A 15,430-nucleotide genomic window follows, 5' to 3' on the forward strand; every position below is an offset into this window, starting at 1 on the left:
AAAAATAATAAAGAAAACATAAGAATTAAAACTATAGACCAATATCCTTCATAGATACAAATGCAAAAATTCTGAACAATATTTTATCAAATCACATCCAACAACATGTAAAAAAGGATAATATATCATGACTAAATGGGGTTTATCCTATGAATACAAGGTTAGCTCAGTATTTTTATGTGCAGCCAATGTAATTCACAGTAACAGACCAAAAGCGAAAAACTAAATACGGATAGTCCCTGACTTACGATGCTTCAACTTACAATTTCCCAGTTTTCCGAGGGTGCAAAAGCAACTGTATTCAGTAGAAACTGTCCTTAGACTTTAACTTTGATGTTTTCTCGGGCTAGTGATACGTGGCACTGGGCAGGGGCAGAGAGCACAGCTCCTGGGCAGCCACGGGCACACAGGGTAGACAGCCAACACTCCACAGTGTAGACTTCAATGCATTTTAAGTACATGTTTTTATTGATTTTAGAGAGAGGCCGGGGGTCTGCAGGAGGACACTGCAGCCAGAGGGAAAACACCAGAACTCCGGGGATGACAGCACCACGGGCCTGCTCTCTGCCCACAGACCTCTGATGGCAAAGTGAGGCACACAGGTCAGTGCTGACACTGACAGCCGCCAGCACCTCCAGGCACCAGCACCTCCATCTACATGGCTGAGGGGGCTGGGGAACACCGGTAGTTAGCAGCTACTTAGTGGTGGGGCAGGACTCAACCAGGACCGGCTCCCACCGGCTCCACCCTATGGCCAGGTCATGGGGGCAGGCCTTCCCTCCCTGCATCAGACACAGGAGTCAAGAACCAGCTTCTTCAGTGCTCAGGCACGCATCCAACTGCCTTTAGCCAACGCCCCCAGGCACCGTCTCGGCATATTCCCACAGCGTCCACCCCCCCCCCCCCCCCCCCATGCAGCACAGGCTCACAGGCCCGGGGACCCTGCATTGGGACTGGGCCACAGCCCAGGGGCAGCCGTGAGTCTGTCTGGAGGGCTGGTGTGCTGGGGAGCCTGGGAAGTCAGGACCCAGTTCTGGGTCAAGGGGATGCCCCCCACAGCAGGCCCTCCTGACTTCCCCTCCTGATGGAGCCGGAGACCCAGTCAACTCCCAGAATCACCAGCAAGAACCTGGGCTGTCATGGCTCAGGGCTTCCCCCTCTTCCCCTCAGAACCCTGCTGCTCCACACAAGCCATCAGGCAACCCCCAAGCCAGGACCCTGCAGCTCCGTGAAGAAAGCACATTTCTCATGGCGTCCAGCGGCCAGAATCCCCTGAGCACAGAAGCCACAGGGCCTTCCTGGAGCCCCGACCTGAAGGGGGTCCAACGAAGCTGGTGCAGGGGCCGCTGAGCACCCACAGGCAGCAGCCCCACCGCTCACCTGGGCCCCGGGGACCGGGTCTCCTGCTTCCAGGCACCTGGGCCCCTCGGGCTCCACCTCCGGGTCCCCCTCGGACACCGACACCCCCAGGAGCCCGCACACAAGACGCCATCCCACAGCAGGGCCATCAGAGACGGGCTGGGGCCCTGCCGTCCACTCGCAGACACACGCCTGCCCCGTGCAGCGCCAGGCAGCCCCGCCAGGCACACGCATGTGCTCTGCATCTCACACATGAGCACCCACACTGGACACCCACAGAGACCCCGCGAGGACAGGGGTGCCGAGAAGCCCAGGCAGTTCCGCCCAGGTCACTGGGCTCTGACACCAACGCGAGGCCCAACACCTGCCTGCTCCCTGGGGGGGCGCCAGGCCCAGGGCGCAGAGCGGGGACAGCGCACCCGGCCCTGCGGGCGCCGGACTGTGGGTGCCCGGCAACCACCCCACCCGCGGGTCCCTGCGCGGCCTCCTGGGGCCCAGCGCCCACGGGGCGCCTTCCCCTGGACCCCTCGCCGCCCAAGCCCCACAGCGCCCACGGGCTCGCCCTCGCCACCTCCCTGCCTCCCCCGCCACCGCCAGCACCTCCCTCCCGGGGCCTCCTTCTCCCCAGCACCCGGGCCAGCACCCCCTTCCAAAGCGTCCAGCTCCAGGGCCCACCCCTCCAGGGACGCCGCACAGCTCACACCGGGCCAGGCCGCTCCCGGGATACCCCTGCGCCCTCTGCCCCCTCTTCCCCCCACCCGCACCCCCACCCCCGCTGGCGAAGGGGAACCTCTGCGAGGCTGCAGGCAGGACTCCCTGCCCCCCCAGAGCCCTCTCCTCCGGCCTCCCGCTGCGGGAACCAGAACCCCAATCCCGGCCGGGGGCCCGGACGGCGCTGGCCCAGCACCGCAAGCGCTCCCCTGGTGAGGTCTGGCCCCCGCCCCGCCCGCGGCCGGCCTGACCCGCAGCCCTCGTGACCCGCCGAACACCTGCCTCTCGGCCTCGCTTCCTTCGGGTCCCAGGGAGAAGGGACAGGATGCAGGGCTCCGCGCTCTGGGGCTCTGGCGGTTTGGGCGCAGCTTCACACACAGAGGGCCCCCCATGTGCCCTTGGGGGAGCAGGAACGTGGGCCCCAGGCCCCGGGGAGGTGACAGGCGCTAGGACTGGGGCTCTCGCGCCCTCCGCGCAGGGGACGTGCACCGCACCGGCGTGAGGAAGCGGGCGGGAGGCAGCGCCCCGAGCCTCTCTTCCGGGTGGTGACGCGGCCACCTGGCCCCGCGGGGACCTGGCGCACCTGAGCCCGGAGGGGGGGCGGGCTCGGTCCCGCAAACCCGGTACCTCCCCGCGCTCCCTGGTGACCTTGGGGAGGCGCCCCCCTGACCCGGCCTCCAGCGCGACCCGGACGAGGCGGCACCGCCAGCTCTCGGGCCCAGGCTTCCCCGAGGGGCGTCTCCCCGAGCGAGGGCCGAGGGCCCCGGTCCCCGCCCGCCGTTTACCTCAGGAGCAGCGGCCGCCGCGGCCCGGGTGCAGCCCTCCCGCCCTGCCGCGCGAGAGTGGGCGGGGCTTCGCGTTGATCCCGCCCCCCGGCCGCTCTTCGCCAACCGAGGCCCGGCGCGCGGCGTTCCGGGCCCGCCCCCATGCGATCTCAGCGCTCATTGGTCGGAGGTGCGTCCCTCTCGCTCTCTACACCCCGCCCACCGAGCCCCAGCGAGCGGCAGTGCGCAAACTCCGCCCCGCGCGCGGCCCCGCCCCGGGCGGCCCTGGGCCTCGGCTCCTGACTGTTGGGCTCCAGCGCAGGTTCGGGCCGGCACTGCGCAGGCGCGGGTTTCCTTCGTGCGGGACGCGGGCTCCTTGCTCACTCTCTTCCGTGTCCCCCCGGACACTTACACCCCCACGATCCCCCCACACAGGACACCGTCCCGCACAGCAGGGAACCCATCAGGGACGCGGGCTCGGCGCGTGATTGCGCCCAAAGCCGGTCCACTCGCAAACACATACCTGACCCAGTACACATGCCGGGTGGCCCGACCTGGGCACACGCGGGCACTGTGCTCTGTATCCCACCCATGAGCACGCACACTGAACACCCACAAACCCGCACGCACCGGAGATCCCGAGGCCACCGACCTCTCCTCCAACAGGTACTGGGTGTACCGGTTAATAGTGCGGATTAACCATCAACCGGTTAATAATGCAGATTTTGTAATAGAAGAAAACACGATAATTTCAAGAGAAACATCGAAAGTGCTTCATTCAAAGTAATGTCCATCGCTAGCTACACATTTCCCCCATCTTTCAGGGAATTGGTGGGTACCGTCCCAAAAGAACTTTTCTTGTTTGAGGCAGACCATTCAGAGACCCCATTTTCCACTTCTTCGTCCGTGTTGAAGTGCTGCTCAGAAAGTGCGTGGGCCATCGATCGGAACAAGTGGTCATCTGAAGGAGCAAGGGCTGGTGAACACGGCGGGTGGGTTCATACTTCCCAGGCAACATCTTTTAACGTGTCTTTAACTGGTTTTGAAGTGTGTGATGCTGCGTCATCATGAAGCAAAATTACTTTGCCGTGTCTTCTGGTCCATTCTGATCGTTTTAGGATCAAAGCGTGGTTCAAATTGATTAATTGTTGTCGTTAGCTATCAGTATTAATGGTTTCACCTGGTTTTAGAAGCTCATAATACACCACACCTTCCTGATCCCACCAAACGCAGAGCATTGTCTTCTTTCTGAAGCCATTTGGCCTTGCAGTCGATGTTGATGGTTGACCTGGATCAACCTATGATTTTGTGCGTTTGGGATTCTCCAAATAAATCCATTTTCATCGCCAGCCCCAATTTGATGCAAAAAAGACTTGCTTTCGTGCCATTGAAGCAATATTTTACTGATGACTTTGCGGTTTTCCATTTGTCTTTCGTTCAGTTGATGTGGCACCCATTTTCCTTCCTTTAAAATCTTTCCCTGCCGAAACCGGTTTGGATCAGTGGATGGAGCGTTGGTCTGCGGACTGAGGGGTCCCAGGTTCCATTCTGGTCAAGGGCATGTACATTGGTTGCGGGCACATCCCCGGTAGGGGGTGTACAGGAGGCAGCTGGTCGATGTTTCTCTCTCATCGATGTTTCTAGCTCTCTGTCCCTTTTTCTCTCCCTTCCTCTCAATAAAATATATTTTAAAAACTGTCTTAAAATCTTTCCCATTGTTTGTAAACGATTGGAAATTGTTTGCTGAGCAACGTGTAATCTTTCTGCAAGTTGTTTTTGAGTTTGACACGCATCTTCATCCAATAATGCTTGTCATTGTTGGTCTTCAAACTTTTTCAGTTGACCTGGACGTTCTTTGTCTTTCACATCAAAATCATCACTTTTAAAGCATTTAAACCAGCGCTCACAAGTATCTTAAGATGGAGCATGTTCACCATAAGCTTCCCGAAGTATTCAGCAGCACTTTTCTTCAAAATACAGTAATGAATTAAAACTACCCACAAATGCTTTTTTTTTTGGCACGAAATTCGACAAATATCTATGATGTTAACACCTTCAGAAAATTTGACATATGAAGTTTAGAAGCTTATGGTCAATACAACAAAATAGCATACATATCAAATCGCATATATCAACATATGTGTAACTCCATCTATTGAAAAAAATCTGCATTGTTAACCGGTACACCTAGTACACACACACACACACACGCGCACACACACACACACACACACACACAGGAGGCCAGCAGACCCTGGAAGTGAAGACGAGCAGTTCTCTTCCTTCAGGGCCTTGGGTCTGGAGAGGCAGACAAGACAATACACAAGTAAAGACCCATAAGACACACAATGTGCTATAAGGGGGTGCCATCCGGCCTGGGAGAGGGGCCCGTGTTCTGGGCAGAGACACTGGCACCTGCAGAGACCCCGAGGCTGAAATCGCTTGGATGTGTTCACAAACCGAACTAAAGGAGCGAGTGACATTCTAGCAGCTCAGGAAGTGAGCAGCACGTTTGGAGAAGGAAGTGGTCAGCGGCAGGACATCCAGGGTGCAACAAGTGTCTGCAGAGAGCTGTGGGCGAGGGGACAAGGTGGCAAAGTGGGGCTCCAATATGAGGGCAGGTGGCAGCTTAACAGTGAGGGGAGGGGCATTCTTCCACAGAGAGGACTTCAGCCTGTTTCTTTTGTTTTTATTTTTTATTTTTTAATATATATTTTATTGATTTTTTACAGAGAGGAAGAGAGAGGGATAGAGAGTTAGAAACATCAATGAGAGAGAAACATCAATCAGCTGCCTCTTGCACAACCCCTACTGGGGATGTGCCCGCAACCAAGGTACATGCCCTTGACCGGAATCGAACCTGGGACCCTTGAGTCCGCAGGCCGACGCTCTATCCACTGAGTCAAACCGGTTTCGGCTGTTTCTTTTGTTTTTAATATATTTTTTATTGATTTCAGAGAAAGAGGGAGAGGGAGAGAGAAACATCGATAATGAGAGAGAATCATTGATTGGTTGCATGCAACCCAGGCATGTGCTCTGACCGGGAACTGAACCGTGATCTCCTGGTTCATAGGTCGATGCTCAACCACTGAGCCACGCCAGCCAGGCCAGCCTGTTTCTTTTGTAGGGACGGGACAGAACTCAGATGGCTGAGTGAGGTGCTGACAGATGGGGCTGGCACCTCAGAAAGAGCCCCAACCCCAACCCCAACCCCCCAACTGGCTCGAGGGGAGAGGTCAAATAGGACATGTGGAAGTTGCCAGGGATGGACAGGAGGCTTCTCCCAAGCTCAAGGCTGGACGGCCTGCTCTCCTGCAGAAGCCCTGCCCATGCTCCCCGTAGCCAGTGCCCGGCCTGCCCTGCTGGCCCCGCCCCCTCCCCAACTCAGCCAGACTCCAGTCCCCAAGCGCACACACACTGCCCAGCACTAGCACAGGTGTCATCTAACTTCTATTAAATGGCTAAGCCCATCTCCCTTCCACACCGTCAGCTCTACGACAGGCCCATATCTGCTCTTTGCCCAGCCTGCGTTGGGTGCTCAGTGCACGTCCCTGGAATGGAGGGGTGACCTAGGGTGCAGAGCAAGAGGAGGGTAAGACGGACTTTGCAGAAGGAGGGTGGCTGAGGCTGGGGACCGACTTGCTGGCCTCCAGTGTGTCCTGGGCCCTGGTGGGAGCAGAAGGTGAGAGGGCAGTAGCGCAGCCACCCTTGGCCGGACCCCCACATTTTCCCCTTGTGCTGCTCTAGCGCTAGACAGGGCCCCTCTCCACACCTTCCAACCCCCGAGTGGCAACCCCATCTTAAATCCCCCCTGGCCCGGCCGGTGTGCTTCACCTGAGCATCAACCCGTGAACCAGGAGGTCAGGGTTCGATTCGTGGTCAGGGCACATGCCAGGTTGTAGGCTCCATCCCCAGTACGGGGCGTGCAGGAGGCAGCCGATCAAGGATCCTCTCATCATTGATGTTTCTCTCTCTCCCTCTCCCTTCCTCCCTGAAAAACAAAAACAAAAACATGTTAGCCCTCTGCTTGGAATCCTGGAGTGGCTGCTCTTTTCCTCACCTCCAAGCGGCAACAAACCAGCTAGTTTATCCACAGTTGCTATATTCTAGGCCCGTTGTCGGCGAACTCATTAGTCAGCAGGGTCAACAACAGTACAACGATTGAAATTCCTTTGGCGAGCCAAATTTTTTAAACTTAAACTTCTTCTAACGCCACTTCTTCAAAATGGACTCGCCCAGGCCGTGGTGTTTTGTGGAAGAGCCACTCTCAAGGGGCCAAAGAGCCTCATGTGGCTCGCGAGCCGCAGTTTGCCGGCCGCTGTTCTAGGCAATTTTCCAGACATAGGCTGTGGGTGAGTAAGGGAGTAGCAAACACAAGCCTTGCTCCCAAACAGCTCCCAGTCCAACAGGGATGAAAAATTAGCCTTGGCCTCCCAGGCAGAGCATTCCCAGGCCTGCCCTGCAGCAGGCACGCCCCACCTACCAGGAGTCCCAGTGGGGGACAGTCAGGTCCACGGATACCCAGCTCCACCACGCCCAGGCCCTGTGGGACACTCCCAGAGCCGCCGTCCTCCGTCCGTGCCATCCAGTTCATGGCAGAGAGACTGCGTATTGGGGCCTCAGTCCTGTCACCTGTAAAATGGGCATCACCTGGCTATGCTCCGATTTTAGGTCCTGAATGTGCACTGCCTGCCTCCTGGGTCAGGCACATCAGGTGTGGTCTGTGCTATGAGGGGGGAGGTGCGCCTACGATGGCCGCTTTGCACGGCACCTGGCATGCAGTAGGCACTCAATAAATGTCACCTGCTACTCCCTTTGCTCACAGTGCTCACAGGAGACTCTCGAGGGCAGGAGAAGGCAGGGTCATGTTGGCTGCTCTCTCCGGAAGCTGCAGGGATTGGGGTGGGCCCAGGGCGCCACACTTCCTTGGGGCTGTGTCCTTGAGTCTGCAGAGAGCTCCGGGGGCCTTTGCTGGGCAGGAGAAGCTTCCGGGCCTCAGCAGAAGAAGGCCAGTGCTCCCTCCCCCGGCTGCCAGCCTGGGGCCCTCCCAAAGGACAAGGGGTGCAGTTAAGACAGCTGCTGGCAAGTGTTGTCCTTTCCCCCTGACACTAGCCCTCAGGGGTTCTCACCACAGAGGGGGCCCCTACGCAGGACAGGGCAGGGCTGGTCTCAGCAAGATGCTCTCGACAGGAGGTGCTGGGGACAGAAGGGCACCCCCTTTGAGGGCACAATGCAGGTGCAGTTCTAGAACCCTTCCTTCTAGAACCTTCCCTTCTTCCCCAGAGCTGGCCCTCCCCACAGCCTCAGTCCCCACCCTGAGCTCTCAGCCCTGGCCACTCCCCTGCCTCTGCCCCAGTCCCAGCAAAGCCTCCCAAAGCCGCGAGGGGGTGCAGGTCCTGACTGGCCTCCTGCGACCCTGTCACCCCAGTTCCTCAGACACAAGTCAGGCCTCTGCCAATCCCTCCCCCTTCCCCTCCCAAGAGCTGGACAGCCCCAGCTCCGTCCACAGCGCCCTGCCCTCCATGAAGGGCAACGGCAGGCGGAAGCCGGACCAGCGAACCTTCATGGCCCAGGTGCGTGAGTGCAGGGACAAGGGCTACCTGCTCTCGTCCAAGAAGATCGGCTCCGGGGCCTTCTCCAGAGTCTACCTGGCCTACGCCACGCAGGAGCGCATGCAGCACAACCCCAGGCTGGCCTCCGACCTGCGGGGCAAGCGCCACAGCATGGTAAGGCAGCCGCCTGCTCCCGGGCCCAGGGCTCGGGGTGTCCTCCGACCCAGCCCTCGTGGGCCCCATCCTAACCCTTCTCAGGCTCCTCCCAGCGCTCGGCGTTCTCCCCATCAATCCCACATCCTCCCTGGAGGCCAAGCCTCCCACAGGCTGGCTGACCACTTGGAGTTCTCGATCCCCGAGGAAGTGCCGGACAGGAGGGAGGAAAAGGTCGGCGCTGTCTCCCAGGACTCTGCTTACCCCGGGCGTCCTCCAACTACGGCCCGCGGGCCACAAGCGGGCGTTTTTGCCGTTTTGTTTTTTTACTTCAAAATAAGATATGTGCAGTGTGCATAGGAATTTGTTGATAGTTTTTTTTTTAAACTGTAGTCCGGCCCTCCAACGGTCTGAGGGACAGTGAACTGGCCCCCTGTTTAGAAAGTTTGAGGACCCCTGGCTTACCCCCTCCCCCCCACACCAATGTCGGCACTGTGCACAAAGGACCTGGGACCTGCCCCGTCACCCCCTGCCCTGGGGTCCGCCCACAGCCGCTCCCACCCACCCCACAGGTGGCCATCAAGATCGTCTCTACTGCCGAGGCCCCCGTGGAGTTCGCCCAGAAGTTCCTGCCCCGAGAGATCTCGTCCCTCAACGCCACCTACAAGCACTTGAATGTGGTAGGCAGAGACCCCCGGATGTCTGACCCCATCCCGCCCACCCCCTGCGCCAGCCCTCGCCATGCCCGCCGCCCACCCAGGCCTGCCTCCTTCCCCATCCCGGCACCCCAGTCTCGGGCACCGGACGGTCCCTTCCTGGGGTGCTAGCAGGCGGGTGGGGTCCCGCAGGTGCAGCTGTACGAGACCTACCACAACAGCCAGCGTGCCTACCTGGTCCTGGAGCTGGCCGGCCGCGGCGACCTGCTGGAACACATCAACACGGTGTCGGACCGCCGCCGCTGCCCGGGGCTGGAGGAGAAGGAGGCCCACAGGCTGTTCTGGCAGCTGGTCAGCGCCGTGGCCCACTGCCACAGCTCGGGCGTCGTGCACCGGTGAGGGCGCCCGCCCCGGCCCACCCCTGCCTGCACAGAGAGGCGGCCCACTGAGCCCAGGCCCAGCCCCACCTGCGCTTCCCCACGCAGGGACCTGAAGTGCGAGAACATCCTGCTGGATGACCAAGGGTTCCTGAAGCTGACAGGTGAGCGCAGCCCAGCTCCCACCTGGCCCGGGCCGGTGCTGACTGCTGACCCAGACACTCACTCACCTGCCGGAGGCCCCCAGCCGCCACTGGTCTGCTCCAGACTGGCTTGACCTTCCACCCTCCCAGGAGGCCTGCCCCCCACCTTGCCTACAGCCACCCTGCAGTCACCCCCACCCCCATGCCCACCTCCCTCACCCCCCTCCCCGTTGCCCCGCCGGCCCCGCCCCCGGCCCCCTGCACAGACTTCGGCTTCGCCAACCAGTCGGCGCTCAAGAACGCGCTGCTGAGCACCTTCTGCGGCTCCGTGGCCTACACGGCGCCCGAGATCCTCATGAGCAAGAAGTACAACGGGGAGCGGGCCGACCTGTGGAGCCTGTGAGTGTGCCCCGCGGGCACCCCGGCGGGCCAGGACCCGGGGCGGGGCGGGGGGCGGGCCCGAAGAGCCCCCGCCCCCAGAGGTGTCATCCTCTATGCCATGGTGACCGGAAAGCTGCCCTTCAAGGAGCGCCGGCCGCGCCGCATGCTGCTCCTGATGCGCCGGGGCCCCGCCTTCCCGCCCGGCCTGTCCCCAGGTGAGCCCGTCGCCCCGGTCCCGCCCCAGTCCCAGCGGGAGACCCGGGCCGGCGGGGCCATTCTGCGCCAGGAAGAGGGTAACAGAGGTCAGACTCACCGGGCACCCCTCACCCCACCCCTCCCGCCCGCTGGTGAGGGGGAAGCTGCGGGAGGGGAGGCCACCCTAAACTGGAAGCCGAGGGCAGGCTGCCCGGCTCCGTGCCTGTCTCCCTCAGTGACGGGGGGCGGGGGGTTCAGTTGACACCTTCGAGCTGCCCTAACTGTTGGCGGGGGATGAGCACCAGCTGGGCGGGGGAGGCGAGAGGGCAGCGGCGAGGGGGCAGGCGCTGCAGCCGTGAGTCCTCGCCCCCAGAGTGCCAGGACCTGATCCGCGCGCTGCTCCAGCTGCGCCCATGCGCGCGCCCGGACCTGCAGCAGGTGGCCGCTCACCGCTGGATGCTGCCCGCCCCGCCCGCGCTCTTCCGCGCGGTGCTGGGCGCGGCGCCAGGTGGGGCGGTGCCCGAGGGGCGGGCGGGAGGGCTGGCTGCCCCTCAGCGCCCAGCCTGACCCCCCAATGCGTCCCCAGCAGAGAATCCGGCGGAGCCCAGAGAGGACTCCGACCCCACCAGGCCTCTTCTGCAGCTGCGTCGCCCCCAGCAGCAGGGGACCCCCAAGAGTGCCTCTGGCCCAGCGCCCCAGCCCCCAGGGGCCCGCCCTAGCCGAGGGGCGTGGTCTGCCTCTGCTGGGGTGGGGCTCCAGAGCATGGCGAAGGCCAGCCCCGGGGTGGGCGTCTCCAGGCGGCCCCCTTCGCTGTGGGCCCCCAGCGCCCTCAGGAGCGCGCTGGGGCACCACCTGGTCAGCTGAGGGCAGTGCGTGGACAGGGTGGAGGCCAGATAAACCGTTTCTTCTGTGGAGCCGAGGTGTGAACCAGCGGCCTGGGGGAACTGGGGAGCCTCCTGAACTAGGGAGAAGTCCACACGCCCACAGGCCAGAGCTTTAACGGCGGGAGGGGGAGACACCAGGCACCCGTGAGCACTGGCCTCCAGGGGCCAGGACGGGTGGAGCAGACCTGTGGCTTGGGGAACAGCAGGGGACAGAGGACATGAGGGTGGCAGTGCTGGGGACCCCGGGGGAGTCTTGCTGGGCTACAGCACCAGGGTGCCCGGGCCTGGGGGGCAGTACTTGGGTGCTATGCACCAGATGGCACTGAATGTGGTGAGAGCCCAGGAAGGGAATATAGAGGGTGAGGGCCACACTGACCGCCCATGTGACCACTTGGAGGATGCAAAGCAGGGGGACCACCCATGGGGGAGGAGGGGGGACTCGGTCTTGTGCTGGTGGGGAGCTGCGGGAAGAACAGGGTCTGGGTCAAGTGGAAAGGGGGAGAGGATGGAGGGGAGGCAGCACCCCGCGAGTGCTCCAAGGACGGGCTGGGGGGCGGGGGCAGGGGGCAGCTCTAGGAGAGCCCAGGGACAGCCTGCAGCTGGTGAAGGTCTCAGGTCAGGCCGGAGGCTGAGGGTCAGCAGAGGGCCCAGGTGGAGGGACGTGGGTGGGACTGGCAGGAAGGAGCACTGCTTACACCTGCCTAGGCCTGGACCCCGGTGGGAACCCTGGGACTGGGAAGCGCCCGCTGGCCTCTCAGGCTGCCATGTCCAGGCCCACCACCACCGGGCTGGGGAGGAGGTGCGTGGCTCCCGGACCATCCCGCTGGAGGCACCTGAGAGCCACAGGACCTGGCCAGCTCCTCCGAACAAGTTGCACTTAAAAAATATACATATTTTTATTGATTTCAGAGAGGAAGGGAGAGGGAGCGAGAGAGAGAAACATCAGTGATGAGAGAGAATCATGATCAGCTGCCTCCTGCTCACCCCATGCTGGGGATGGAGCCCGCAACCCAGGCTCAATGTGCCCTGACCTGACCGGGAATCAAACCGCGACCTCCTGGTTCATAGGTCAATGCTCAAGCACTGAACCACGCTGGCCAGGCACCAGCTGCATTTCTGCTCAAGCAACAGGGCACAGGGAGGTGCCCGCAACCCTCCAATGTCTAAGGGGCCTTAGCCCTAGAGCCCTCAGCACGAGCCCAGAGCTTAAGTGTAGCTCTGCTTCTCAGGAGGGCACAGCCTCGGAGCAAAGTGACCCAGAGGCCTGCAGGACGGCCTGGTCTGATGGGCTCGTCAAGGTGGGCCTGGCAGTGGTCTGTGCAGGTGCCTCAGGTGGGGGCAGCCCCCTCCGCGTGTGGCTCTGGAGATAGTTCCTGCTCCCGCTGCTCCCGCTCCCGCTGCTCCCGCTCCCGGCGGTCCAGCTCCTGCAGCTGCCGCTCCACATCCTCAGGCACCTGCACTTCCAGCAGGTTTTCCATGCCACGCTCCGGCTCATCCCCAATAAGCACCTGCAGCCGCGGAGGCAGGTGAGCAGGCGCTGGCACGCCGTGGGCATGCCCACCCCTCCCCTCCCCCCAGCGCTGCACCCACCTGGATGAGTTTCTCACAAGCCCCCCGCACATCAGACTCAGGCTCCCAGCCGTGCAGCTCTCGGAGAATCGGGTAGGCTCCCTGGTCCCTCACCTGCCGCCGCCCAGGTGCTGTGGCCGTCAGCTGAGAGAGAGCAGACATTAGCCAGATGTCAGTGTACGTGTTGGGGGGCGGGGTTCCCGCGGCGGGACCCCTGCTCACCAGCATGATGGCCTCAATGAGCATCTTCCGGATGTCAGCGTCAGGCTCCCGCTGCTTGTCTGGCGGCAGGTACTGCAGGTCCACGGGCAGGCCTAGGGGTGAAGGTGCGAGTCCCTGGGTCGCGGTGCTGGGCCACCAGGCCAGACCCCCCCCTTTGTCAGCCCCATCTGTGCTCAGCCACTCGCGCTAGGAGGTTTCAGAAGGGGCCCTGATGGGGACAATTCCTCCCCCTCCCACTACTGTCCTCCCCTCCTGCCAAGCCTGAGGCTCCACCTAAGCCACTCACGCTCCATCTCCTCCTCGGAGAAGTCCTCAGGCCCGGCCAGGGGCAGTAGCAAGAAGGGGAGAATGTCCACCTCGGGCCCCAGCAACCATTCGTGGTGTCCTGGAGGGGGTAAGAGACAGGGATGGGGGCCACTCCAGTCTAGAGGGGCCCTAGAATTCAGTCTCCCCCTCCATTGCCTCCCACCGCAATGCCCCCCCCCCCCACCCTGCCGCCACCACTCACGGTGCTCGAAGCAGCAGTTTCGCAGCGTCCCCACGACCCCGCCCCTGCGCACTGTGGAGTCTGGGTACTGGGTGAGGGGCAGCAGCCGCTGGACCACGCACCTGAAGGGAGGGGCCACTCAGTGCTGCCCCTGCTCACTCCCCGCCTCCCCGCGGGCCTCATGGGGCTCACCTGTCCGGGTCCAGCAGGAAGGCCCTGGCCGCGGGACGCTGGCTGAGGTTGGAGAGCACTGGCCCCAGGTAATGCAGGGGCGCGCGGGCGTTGTAGCCGGGCGTGCACAGCGCGCGCACCAGCCGCTCCAGGCCGGCCTCCCCGGGCTCCGCGGCCGTCAGCGCCTCCATCAGCGAGGCACACGGCGCCGGCTCGCGGCTGAGGTTGGCCAGCACGGCGGCCGCCTCCTCCGCCCAGGGCCACTGCGGGTCCAACGCGCGGCCGAGCAAGCGGGCGGGCAGCCCGGGCGCAGCCGCCAGCAGCGACTCGTGGAGGCTGGGGTCGGCGGCCAGGTTGACGAGGGCGCGGGCGGCGTCGCGGGCCGGGGCCGGGGCGGGTGCCGCCGCCAACTCCACCAGCGCCCGCAGGAGCGCCGCCTGCCCAGCCAGCAGCGTCCGGCCCGGCCCCGAGCCCGTCAGCGCCAGCACGTGCCGCGCCGCCGCCTCCTGCAAGTCCGCCCGCGCGCCGGGCGCCAGGAAGGGCAGGAGCTCGGCCGCCTCCGCCTCCGCCTCCGGAGTCAGCGACCCCGCGGTGCCAACGCCGCCGGCCCGCGAGACCGCGTCCGCCGCAGCCTCCCCCGAGCCTCCCCGCATCTCGCGATCGCCCGGGAAGCTCAGCCCGGGTCTGTGCGCCCCGCCCCGCCCCTGGGTCCACGGCTCCGCCCACCAGGAACACGGAAGCCCTGGAGACCAATCCGAGGCCGAGGACTCTGTGAAAAGGGCGGGGCCAGCGTGTGGGGCGGGGCTACGCCGAGGCGCGGAGCATTGTGGGACTGGGTGCCGGCCGGAAGCGGCCAGCTGGGTGGGAGGACGGGGCCTTGGGGCTCCTTTAGGCACAGACATTGGGGCTCCTCTATGGCACCTTCCCCTGGGTGAGCCGCCAGCCCCTGGTGGCTGACATCACATGCCTCTCCCATCTTGGACTGGGCAGAGGCCCATCTTCGCTGGAAGAGACGATCAATGACATCAGCTTGCCTTGCATTCCTAGCCTAACCCCGTTTTGTTCATATGTTTTCATTTTTATATATTATATATTTAAAATATACTTTTTATTGATTCTAGGGAGGAAGGGAGAGGGACAGAGAGAGAAATATCAATGAGGAGAGAGACTCATGGATTGGCTGCCTCCTGCACGCCCCCTACTGGGGATCGGGCCGCCTGCGTCCTTGCCTGGAATCGAACCCCAACCCTTCGGTCCTCAGGCCGACGCCCTATCCACTGCGCCCAACCAGCTAGGGAGACCTCTCTTCTTTCCTATTATAAGGTTTCCCCCATTTATCCTTTGTCGTGGGTTATTTGTTATGTACTTTACCTTTACATGGTTACAAGTCTCTTAAAAGATGGATATTGCCCTAACCGGTGTGGCTCAGTGGGTAGAGCGTCAGCCTGCAGACTGAGGGATCCCGGGTTCGATACCTTGGTTGCGGGCACATACCCAGTAGGGGGTGTGCAGGAGGCGGCTGATGGATGTTTCTCTCTCATCGATGTTTCTAACTCTGTATCCCTCTCCCTTCCTCTCTGTAAAAAAATCAATAAAAAATATATTTTATATAAAAAAATTGATATTATTTTTATCTACACGGAGGGCTAGGATGATACCCCTAGGATCAGTGACGCCCAGGAGAGCCACTCTCGGGCAACAGCACGCCCCTGACGCCTGTAGGTAATAGGCCCAGGAGCTGGGATTGGCCCCGGACGCAGACCCATGAGAAGGGCACTCCACAGCCGCCATCCCAACGTAACCTGT

General features: G+C 62.0%; 3 protein-coding genes and 1 long non-coding RNA gene across 7 annotated transcripts in view; 1 reads left to right on the forward strand and 3 right to left on the reverse strand.

The window, feature by feature from the left end:
- Nucleotides 1–2,894, reverse strand: part of MROH1 (maestro heat like repeat family member 1) — a 39,564-nt gene extending 36,670 nt beyond the window's left edge. For both annotated transcript variants that reach the window (XM_054708388.1, XM_054708387.1), the window contains exon 1: nt 2,856–2,894. The gene's annotated coding sequence lies outside the window, so the exon portion shown is untranslated. The remainder of the gene's footprint in view (nt 1–2,855) is intronic.
- Nucleotides 2,895–6,247: 3,353 nt separating this feature from the next.
- Nucleotides 6,248–8,021, reverse strand: LOC129147220 (uncharacterized). 2 transcript variants are annotated; one of them, XR_008554566.1, is made up of 3 exons: nt 7,318–8,021; nt 6,669–6,825; nt 6,248–6,500 (listed from the first exon to the last, which is right to left on the reverse strand). It is a non-coding gene; the product is annotated as an uncharacterized LOC129147220 (long non-coding RNA). The 2 variants fall into 2 exon arrangements; XR_008554567.1 differs by lacking the exons at nt 6,248–6,500; nt 6,669–6,825 and adding an exon at nt 6,996–7,180.
- A 104-nt stretch (nt 8,022–8,125) lies between these two features.
- Nucleotides 8,126–11,218, forward strand: LOC103302695 (testis-specific serine/threonine-protein kinase 5-like). 2 transcript variants are annotated; one of them, XM_028136632.2, is made up of 8 exons: nt 8,126–8,560; nt 9,112–9,219; nt 9,388–9,590; nt 9,681–9,736; nt 9,982–10,114; nt 10,196–10,311; nt 10,665–10,799; nt 10,881–11,218. In XM_028136632.2, exons 1-8 carry the CDS (start codon nt 8,357–8,359, stop codon nt 11,153–11,155), a joined length of 1,230 nt encoding a protein of 409 aa, XP_027992433.2. In that variant the 5' UTR covers nt 8,126–8,356; the 3' UTR covers nt 11,156–11,218. The 2 variants fall into 2 exon arrangements, with proteins under 2 accessions (XP_027992433.2, XP_008157961.2); XM_008159739.3 differs by having other exon boundaries at nt 10,878–11,217.
- An 834-nt stretch (nt 11,219–12,052) lies between these two features.
- HGH1 (HGH1 homolog) lies at nt 12,053–14,404 on the reverse strand. Its single transcript, XM_008159740.3, has 6 exons — nt 13,646–14,404; nt 13,475–13,575; nt 13,253–13,351; nt 12,967–13,058; nt 12,766–12,888; nt 12,053–12,683 (listed from the first exon to the last, which is right to left on the reverse strand). The coding sequence occupies exons 1-6, from the start codon at nt 14,275–14,277 to the stop codon at nt 12,504–12,506; spliced, it is 1,227 nt and encodes a 408-aa protein (XP_008157962.2). The 5' UTR covers nt 14,278–14,404; the 3' UTR covers nt 12,053–12,503.
- Between the last annotated feature and the right edge of the window lie 1,026 nt (nt 14,405–15,430).

This window comes from Eptesicus fuscus, chromosome 19 (assembly GCF_027574615.1).
Source record: "Eptesicus fuscus isolate TK198812 chromosome 19, DD_ASM_mEF_20220401, whole genome shotgun sequence".
NCBI lineage: Eukaryota > Metazoa > Chordata > Mammalia > Chiroptera > Vespertilionidae > Eptesicus > Eptesicus fuscus.